Source organism: Propithecus coquereli, unplaced genomic scaffold (assembly GCF_000956105.1).
Source record: "Propithecus coquereli isolate 6110/MARCELLA unplaced genomic scaffold, Pcoq_1.0 Scaffold107, whole genome shotgun sequence".
Taxonomy (NCBI): Eukaryota; Metazoa; Chordata; class Mammalia; order Primates; family Indriidae; genus Propithecus; species Propithecus coquereli.
In genome coordinates, this window is record NW_012134636.1 from 2,332,630 (window position 1) to 2,342,964 (window position 10,335).

The 10,335-nt window shown below is 40.7% G+C and overlaps 1 protein-coding gene across 1 annotated transcript in view; it reads left to right on the forward strand.

The window, feature by feature from the left end:
• The first annotated feature begins 8,013 nt into the window (after positions 1 to 8,013).
• The window catches only part of LOC105812204 (histone-lysine N-methyltransferase SETMAR), a 9,742-nt gene continuing 7,420 nt past the window's right edge, over positions 8,014 to 10,335 (forward strand). The window contains exon 1 of the mRNA XM_012646593.1: positions 8,014 to 8,169. Coding sequence (XP_012502047.1) covers positions 8,014 to 8,169 — 156 coding nt within the window. The remainder of the gene's footprint in view (positions 8,170 to 10,335) is intronic.

Sequence of the window (10,335 nt, forward strand, 5' to 3'; positions counted from 1 at the left end):
CCCCCAGTTTCTAATGGGAGGTGCTAGACAAGCTACATAGAACATGCTGAGTGGGGATCAGAGACCTGGCCCCCTTGACAAGTTGGAGGATATAGAAGAGGCAGGTAGGTGGAGAGAGGGCCAAGAGGAGGAACTTCTTGGAGAGGTGCTGTGCATTTTCTCCCCTTGCCCACGTATACCTTAAGTGAAGAGAGGGGCTCCCTGAGAACCACTGAGAGAATGTGACAGTGTCTTAGGGGTGATCTGGAACAGGTGCCTGCTCCTTCTGAAAACTGTCTAAAGGCAAGGCGCTGGTTAGAGTCTCCCTCAGAGAGCAATGAGAGCAAGTGGAGCTTCCACAGAAATTGGGTTGGTGTGAGAGAGAGAGAGAGACAGAGAGAGAACTGGAAGTTTAACCTCAGAGGCTCCTAGGCCACTCATTATTCGCAGCATCCTCCTTCAGAGAACCCCAGCTTAGAACGACCTCAGGGGCTTCCCACTAGTATCCTCTTCTACTTTCAGAATTCTCTGGAGGGTGACTGGAAAGAATCATGGCCCCCGGCCCGCTGCGTGCGGTGGGGCATCAACGACAACGACGGCTTCCTTTCCAGGCGCAGGAACCCAGGGTTTCTCCCGGGTCTGGGACCGCTTAGCTGTGGTGCCAGGGAGCGCCCTATCACTCGGCCACAGCCCCGCGGACAGGGGAGGGAGGGGTCTGACAGGAACCAAAGGTTTTCTGTCAGGGTTTGGCAGAAAAGGTGGTGTGGTGCACGCCCCCAGAGTGCGCATGCTCCGCTGCGGGTACGCTAGGGGCCTGTGTTCACTTGAGACCCTATTTGCAAATGGCACGGGCATAGAACAGTTTGTTGCCTTCATTTATTTATAAAAAGGCCAAAAAGAGAAAGAGAATAGAACCAGAAATCACTTCTATGGCTATTCGTAAATTGGTGATTTTCTCAGCATCTTTATTACTACCGAGAGAGACATAATCACATATGCAATAGATTTTTCTATTACTCAGCCTCCTTATTCAGGTAACTCACAGTTAATAAAATTATAGTAACAACAGGTGAATGTCACAAGGCAGAAACCTTAGCAGCCTAAGTAGTAGTAGTCGTCGTCGTCGTCGTCGTCGTCGTCAGGCTCAAAGACTGGGATATTCAACAGTGAGATCAATGTTTTCTTTGAAGCAGATTAATTAATCTGTTGTATTTTCTAAACCTGAGGGGTACAGCCTTTAGGAAAATCATCTCTCAAGTTACAGAATGCTCTTCATTACATAAATTACTATACATTCAAATAAAATGAATAACTATATTTTTTTTAATTTCATAATTTCAAATCCTTTACTTCCTCCACAGCAGCCAAAAGAAAGGCAGTCTCGGAATATGACTAAGGTTTAGCAACACCGACAATGAGAAACTTTATGTTCAGAGAAGCAGAGTTTCAGACCTGGGCCCAAATCCATCTCTACCACTCAAATATGTAGAATATATTAAAAAAAAATACTTAATTTATCTGAACTTCAATTCTGAGATCTGCCTACTTCATGGAATTGTGAGGATTAAATTACAAATATCTATAGTATTTAGTACAGTGTCTAGAAGTGTGCTGTCCAATACAGTTGTAACTAGCTATATGTGATTATTTAAATCAAATTTAAATTAATTAAAAATAAAAATTTTAATTCAGTAGTTCAGTCACACTAGCCATATTTCAAGTATTTGGTAGTCACACATGGCTGGTGGCTACTGTGTTAGCAAAGATAAAGAACATTTTTATCATAACAGAAATTTCTGGACAACATTGAAGAATGAGGTAAGTGTTTAATGAATGTTAATTTGATATGTCAGGCATTCTTTTCCTCCTCCTTACCAATTCCTTCAAGTCCTGTGGCTGCTCCAAGTATCTCCTTGTCAGGAAGGAAAGCAATATGATAAAACATATCTCTGTTTATCATTTCTTTCATTCCCAGGAATATTGTAGTTCTGAAAGAACATTACTTGGAGACAGCAATGCTTACCACAATCGGAGAAGTTCCAATGAGGGGGATTTCAAGTATAGTCGTCAGATATTGAAAATGGTCTTTTAGGACTATAAATGTGAAAGAGCAAAAAGAATCTCCATGGTATTCCTCAATTCATATATAAAGATCCACTTACTTATAGCCATGACATTGACTTTAACACATTAACACATACAGAAATAATGAAAAAGAAAAGGGCCTTTTCCTCTGTAGAATTCTTTTCACACCAAAATTTTCCTGGTTGAAATATCTAAAAATAAGTATAAATCATCAACATTTTTTTCAGAGTACTTTAACCAATTAGTCTTGGGTACCTGAGTAAAATTCTTTGCATTTGGTTTTTTGTTTCTTTGTTTTCATTTCCTTTCTCCTTCCAAATGCCAGAACTGAAGCTAGGAAGCTACCACAGTGAAAATGTTGCTAGGAGCCTAGAAAGTTGCAGAAATGTTGAATTATAAGCTGAAAATTAATATGATCCCTAAGAAGGAGTCACTTTGACATAAAATTTCAGCCACAAAAAAGATTTTTTACCTTCCATTTTGCTATTTTTCAACAATACTGGGCACAAATTATATGCTATACAAGTAGTTTTTATTATTGTGGTATTATTATTCCTTCCATTAGATAGAAATTTCATATTTTTTACTACTGTTTGATGTAAATTTCAGGAAGGCATTCTTTACTGAAGACGCATCAGAACAGTAAAGTGGTAAAATAAATGTAGCTTATCCAACTTTTGAAATGAGCAAAAATTCATAAATATCAACTAACTTCTGTACAGAGCATAGCAGCTAATTATCCAGCCCACACTTTCTAATAATAATAATGTAATAATAATGTGTACACTACTTTTACTGGTCAAAATTCTTTAAAATAACAGAAGCTACTCTGACTTCACCTAACCCCAAAGGAAGAATTTATTGTAAGGCTACAGTTATGTCGAGTGAATCAAAAAAAAGAGACTGGAACCAGAAATAGACAGCTGTAAGGAACTAAGAATTCGTCTCTCCTCGTCACTCTGCTTTATTTGTCTTTTGATAGGCTGACTTTCCTCTGCTTCTCCAACCATATACCAAATAAAGCTACCACTCAGCTCCCAAAATACATAAATACAGTTTTAGCTATTATCTGATCTCAACTCCTCACCAAGAGAATCCAGTTGGCCTAGATTGAATCAGGTGTACACCAGGAAGCCAAAAGCTTGGGCCAAGGCTTAGGGGTTAACAGTGTAATATTAACACGACCACCAGTGAATGGGTCAGGTGGGCGCTGGCATGTTCTTACAAGGGAAATAGTCACTGAGCTGGACAGAAATCCCCAAAAGTATCAACAATCATGTTTTGTTGTCAAAATTATTTCATTTACACACAATCTTTTTTCATAAGAGGATCCAGTGCCTATACCACTCCTTCTTAATATCTGATAGTGATAGTTCTTACTGTAAGGCTAGGATATTCCAAACTATTCTATTCATGATGTCATTATGCTAACAAATATATAACTTCTACTGACTTTAGACCTTTCATCACTGGCTATAAAGTACCTCCCAGAAGATTAGGCTGACATAATGCCAGTGGGACTTTGATGAAGAAATGGCTTCTGAATTCAAAGCCATACAGAACTTCATAAAAACTCTGGCAAAATAAAAGCATGAAAACTGCCCAATTAAAGGCCATTTTTGTCAAAAAATGGAAAGATCATATAGTCATATCCCATAATTTATCCAGAAAACTGAACTTACAGAATGTCAGAGTTTTACCATACTGTATTGTTTTCTTTTTCTTTTATTTTTTAAAATTTCTGATCTGATTAGTTTCTCTTCTGCCAGTGAAAAAGCCAAAAGAAATCTGAATAATCAATGTAATATTCAGGTCCAGGGCCCATTTCTTACAATCTATTTGAGCAACTCATTAATGTGAAAAAATACATTTTTTCCAACATCTATAATGGTTTTCAGAACAAATTTTGAAGATCAAGTTTCCTGGTCAGTGAAGAACAGGTGTCTAGAGAAAATAAGATAGTTTCTAGATCTGGAAAAGATGAAAAACTGACTGCTGGGCATTCTGAAGATTGGTTATATCAGCCTGAAAATATCCTCTCATTATTTTAATCTCACATTCTATAAAATACTTTTGGATCCTTTGCCAGCAAGATAAAAACAAATTAAACCAAAGGGACAACAAGAACTAAATATCTTATTCTGAAAGCACCATCACTGGCAGCTTCAGAAAAAATAAGATAAAATGGATCCTTCAAAACAGTTTTCCAAAGGGCAGACATTATGACCAAGAAACAGTTAAAAAATAAAAATGGTACAATAGTCCAAAAATACAGGAATGTGGTTCTCCTCATGGCTCCCATAATTCTTTCTTCATAACATTCTTACAGTTCTTATTATTTTCTGTAAGTATATAGTCATTTGTTAGATTACAAGCTTTCCCAGGGCACCATGTCTTCTTCATGTGTACATTCCCAAATTGGTAAACAGCACCATACATGTAATCAGTGTTCGAAAGATTTTCTTAAAATGAAAGAACAGCATGTCCTTTGAATATCTGCAAAATTCCCTTATTGTTCATAATTCCTGAAAAATGAGAGGAACTTTATCTCCAGCCAATCTGAAATTACTCTTTCCTATACACATCTCTCTCTTTATTCCTTTGCTCCTGCTGTTCCTTCTGGCTAGAATGCCCAAATCCTACCCATCCTTCAAGGCCTATGACAAAGGGCCTCTTCTTCATGGAGCATTCCCTGATCTCCCCAGCTAGAAGTAATCTTTCCTACTTTTGCAGTTCCATAGCACTTTACCTAAACCCTCCTATGTTTCTTAATTACACTACAACCAGCTAATTGTATTACATAAGTTACCAACTCCTTTTTTTTTGAGAGAGAGAGAGAGAGACAGAGAGTCTCACTCTGTCACCCTGGGGAGAGTGCAGTGCTGTCATTGTAGCTCACTGCAACCTCAAACTCCTGAGCTCAAGCAATCCTCCTGCCTCAGCCTCCCAAGTAGCTGGGACTACATGCCCGTGCCACCATGCTGCCTGGCTAATTTTTCTAATTTTATTAGAGACAGGTCTGGCTCTTGCTCAGGTTGCCCTCAAACTCCTGAGCTCAAGCAATCCTCCCACCTCAGCCTCCCAGAGTGCCAGGATTACAAGCATGAGCTACTGCACCCAGCCCTATCTCCTCTTTTAAGGAAGAGCAGGTGCACAACTGTATCTGATAAAATATTTACTACATGACTACCTTAAAGTCTGCGGCTCCTATGGAGTAAGACTTCTAATTCAGGATGCCCGCACATCCTATTAATGAGGATCTCTTCTTCTTACATTTGAGCCACCCTCTGGGAGGACAAACAAGAAAGCTCCCAACAGCTCTGTGACCTGAGGTGTGGACAGCTACAAACACTATTCCCACACAAGGGGAACACCTGAAGCCTCTCTGCTGGTCACGGAGACTATAGGACAGGATATGGCTCTTGTCCTATAACCTTGAGTGAAGCTAAATGCCAGATGTGGCCAATGATAGTCCTGTGAGTTTGAATGTTTAGTTGAATCTAAAATGACCCTGTGGTGTGTGTTTCGAGTACCTTATTATGGGAATTAAATGAATTAGTACATGTAAAGTGCTTAAACAGTGTCTGGCACATAATAATAACTCAATAAATGTTAGCTATTTTTGTACATGGTCAGAAACCGGCAAGGTAGGAATATGAACTTAAGCATGCTGATTCCAGATCCTGTGCCCTTAACCATTACAATTTGCTTTTTTCTATATAGAATGAATTCCCTATTTTCCCCTCTAAACCTGCTCTCAGAAAAAGTATTTTTATATCAGATGTGTACTTCAGTAAAAAAAGGTGGCTTTATTACTTGCTCATGGATACCCACATTTATAAGCCTGATTTTAGTGTCTGTTCCCAAACCTCTTAACACCAGGTATAACTGTTATTGTAATCACCTGAGGAAAAGATGATGAACTATGAATACAAAGAGTTTTTCCCCTCTAGGGAAATTAAGTAGAACATTCTGAAAAGATTTTTAAAAAGGCAAGTCACTAAAAAGTGTTTTGTCATTGAAGTGGGTGTAGGTGAGAAAAGTATAAAAGACTGGGAGGGGGGGTGTGAGGGGGGAGGGGTGGTCATGATCTCAGATTGCTTCCCTATCTTTTAGTTCCTGGCCCTCACTTTAAAGATACCAAAACTGAAACTCAGAGTAAGCTTGACGTGAAACTCTAATCAGTACAGTACCTTTTCCTCCCTCTCTCCACTCCACCCCACCCCATTTATATCAAAAGACTAGCAAATAAATGTACCAAAATCATTTAAGTTAAAACAAAATATTTCTCCTTCTCTCTCTCCCTGCCCCCGTACATGTATAATTTTTATGAGGGGTGGAGAACCTGCAGCCTTGGGGCCACATGGCCTTCTGGATCTTTCCCCATGTGGGGAACCTGCTGCCTTTTGACTGAATCCAAATTTAATAGAACAAATCCTTTTAATAAAGGGATTTCTTCTGTGAAGTTTGGATTCCGTCGAGGGGCCGCACTTGAGGATCTGGAGGGCCACGTGTGGCCTTGAGGCCGTAGGTTTCCCACCCTCACGAGGTCAGGAAAGATATAGAGAAGGGGACACGAGCTGCACAGACAGACACCATACAACATGAACAAAGGCACAGAGGTCCAAGTAGCATGGCTTGTTTAAAAAATATCAATACAACAAAGGGTCCAAAACAGAGAATAGCAGCAATAGAGACCAAAGAAATCAGTATGGTCTGGATCTTCACGGGCCTTATAAGGCAAAATATAGAAGGTAGACTTTGAGAGAAAATTGAGCAAACAGGGCTTTAGGGAGCAAAACATAACAGATCTTCAAAAGATCATTATAGCAGTGACAGTAAGGGTGATTTGGGGGTATTGAAGAAAATGACTTCAATAATCCAAGCAAGAAATGAGAGTCTGGGAACACGTAAGAAGGAATGAAAATAAAAACATCATGGAAGTGGAATCAGTAAGACTTGGCCACGAGGTCCTTAGCATGAGAGTATAAGGAGAAGGAATACAGCGAAACTGGTTTGTTGCTTTGGTGGTTCTATAGATCCTGAACAAATTATTTTCCCAGTTGATTTTAAAGAAGGAAAAAAGCAAGGTTTGCAGAAGTCAATTCCGGTTGTTTTGAGCCTGAGGAGCCTGTTGGACAGAACGCAGAACGCCCAACGCTTAGCTGGATGCATAACTGGATTCAAAGAGAAACATCCCCTCAGGGTTAGCGGCTGACGGCCTAATCCTTTGTATTAATATTGGAAGCCATAGGAATGGAGGCGAGAGGGGTTCAAGAAGTAGGACAATCATGTCAGAGAGCTTTGGCAAGATTTAAAATATTCCACTGGATTCAGCAATTTTGAGGCTACCAGAATCTTCCGGCAGGGAGGAGAGTTTTTGTGGGGTGGGTGGAGGGAGGATGAAGGGGGAAAGGGGAAGGGGGAAACAGAGCAACCGGGAACAGACCTCTCCTCAGCGGGTGGGCGTACCCAACACAAATTCCTTACGGGGCCCCATAATGTGTCCTTCAACTTCCACGCACGTTCCCCTCTTTGGAAACCCTGCTGTGCATTTCCCCCCTCGGCTTAGAACGCGGCCCCTCCCTCCACGCCCGCAAACGTCTCCTAAGTCCTCAAAAACCTGCGCAAGTGGCGTCGCCTCCAAAGCCCTCTCCCTGATGCTCCCAGGGAAAACTAAAGCCTTTTATTTCGTGTTACCGAGGTGTTGTCCATACCTTACACGGTTTTGTAATTATCTGTTGTGCTTCTGGCTCAAATCAACCAGGGAGCCAGACTGAAAAAGTCAAGGAAAGCTGAGCGACCGACGAGACGCGCCCTCACTGGCCGCTTGCGAGGAGGCGACAACTACAACTCCCATGAGGCGGTGGGGCCCCGGGACCCACGAGTCCCAGCAGCCTTTGCGAGCTCGAGCCTGTCAGGGTAGTGGGTGCGGCGTGAGGCGCGTGAATGTTCGTGGAAGCCGTGGAGAAGACGCGGCCTTTCCGGATGGCAGCGATTGAAGAGGAGCCTGCGGTTCCGCCACAGCAGCTGGATATCGCGCACGGCCTGGAAAACCTGCCTGTGAGCGCGTGGCCGCCGGGGGCCGGGCCCGGGCCCTTCCAGGTAGGGCGCGCGGCTCCCCCACGTGGTCGTACTTCTGGGTCTGCCTGTTACTGAGGCGATGTCCCCCCACCTCGCCCCCGAGCCTCTCGACCTTTTTTCTTAACCCTGTTGCACAGCCATCGGAGCGCGGGAACAGGTCTTAGTGGACAGGTTTCAGTCTTTCTCTATTAACCCGCCCTATGACCTTAGCAAGGTTGTTACTTCTTCCGTCTGTAGACTGGCACATCCCTAAGGTGCAAAGCCAGAGGCGTCGTGAGATCCCTTAGAGCCCTGAAAACCTGGCTTTTTGTCCAGGTTCTGTCCTCACAATTCAGTGAGGGATACGGAGCAAATCTACCTCTCTGGCCTCAGGTGTCTCATTCGTAAAATAAGCCGTGGGGCCTTTTAATGGAGCGCAGCCTAGTGTGATGGTTAAAAACTCAGCCCCCTAGGGTCAGACTTAGCTGAGGTCTCCCTCATGCTGTGAGCTCTTGGGCAAATATAAATCAGCTTTGGCTAAAGCTTTAGAGTCCTCCTGTGTACAGTTTAAATAATAGAAAAATAGTGCCTCTCTTCCAGATTGCTTTGAGAATTATAGGTAAAATACAATTTCTGATTCACTATAAGAACTCAATAAATGTTCACTACTAGTTCTCAAAGCCCTTTCTTCTCTTTCTCATCCCTCTGACTTTGGCGTAAAAGTTGCCTAAGGAATAAGGAATGACCAAAAAAGGGGGAAAAAAAAAGAAAACAATTTTGAAGTGGAAAGAGCACTGGACTTAGAGGTTGGAGAGCTAAGTTCAGGACTTAGCCATTTCAGCTTCTTCATCTGAAAAATGAGAATCATAATTTAAAAATGTATAGCCCTTTTCACATCTGTTATCAATATTGAACCCTATCTGCCCATTCTTCTTCCTACAATTGTTGTGAGGATCAAATAAGATCATGGATTCAATACCAGTTTTCAAAGAGTAGAGCAGGATATTAATGTCAAAAATGGTTTTTATTCCTTAAACTACTTTTGGCAGTTTTGGTTGATAATATGGTTGGCTGGCCCAATTTAAACACTGGTCCCTTGAAACTTATTCAAAACCACCAAGTATTGCTGAATTCCTGGTCAAAAACACTGATACATCTTTTCTTTATCGAACAAATAATTGAGTGCTGTGGTAGGCTCAGCCTAGAAGATAAAATGGTGAAGACACACATGAGGATATAGAAAAACTATATTGAGCTGGAGCCCCTGAGCTTACATGAAGATACAGAAAACACTTGGTTGCTACCTTGTTTTTTTCTTACCTACAGGTATCTAACATGAACACAAAATACCACTGTTTTAGTCCATTCTTAATTAAATTCAAGAAATATTTATTGAGAACTAAATGTATGTAAGGTAGTGGGTTGGGTTGCAGAGAATACAGTGAATAAAAAACACACTCTCTACCCTCAAAGTGTTTACAACTGGGTCATCTTATGATTAATTTTAACTAAGTATCGGTTCTATTACACAAAAAACAATTGTGTGTGAATTCTGTAAACCTGTTTCCAATCTTGAGTCATATTTTTCTTTGCCATGTACAAGAACAATGTGTAAAACTGTGTGCCTAATGTATTTCTTTATATTAACTCACTTCATTTGAAATATTAAACAAACTTATTTAAAACAAATCAAGTTATATACATACCACATTTAAAATCATCTTAATCATCAGTGTTCACAAAATCCTGTAGTTTGGTGTGCTTGTTATATTTGCAAAATGTACATTAAAATAAATACTTATCTATTTTAAAAAGCAGAGAAACAGGTGGCAAGACAAAGCATTATAATTGATCTTAGACCTACAGTTGATGGGCATAAATGAAAATCAGGAGATTAAAACTCAGTCCCACAGTGTTCTAGCTACCTGTGTATATGCACAGCTCTGGATAGAATTAAAGAAAGTAGACAGGATTCCTCCCTAAAGGAGCTTAGAGTCTTTCTTACCAAGAAGATAAAACATGCTTGAAATATTTAAATGACAAGCCTAAAAGTGCCTTCAACTAGTTTTCTTCCATATGTTTATGGATCATAAAACCAGTCTTAAAAAAGGTCAAAACAAATTGCTTGCTCCAAACCTCACCTTCACAGACATATGCACACATAGGAATTCAGGCATGAAAAACTAAAGATATTATAAAAATAACTGT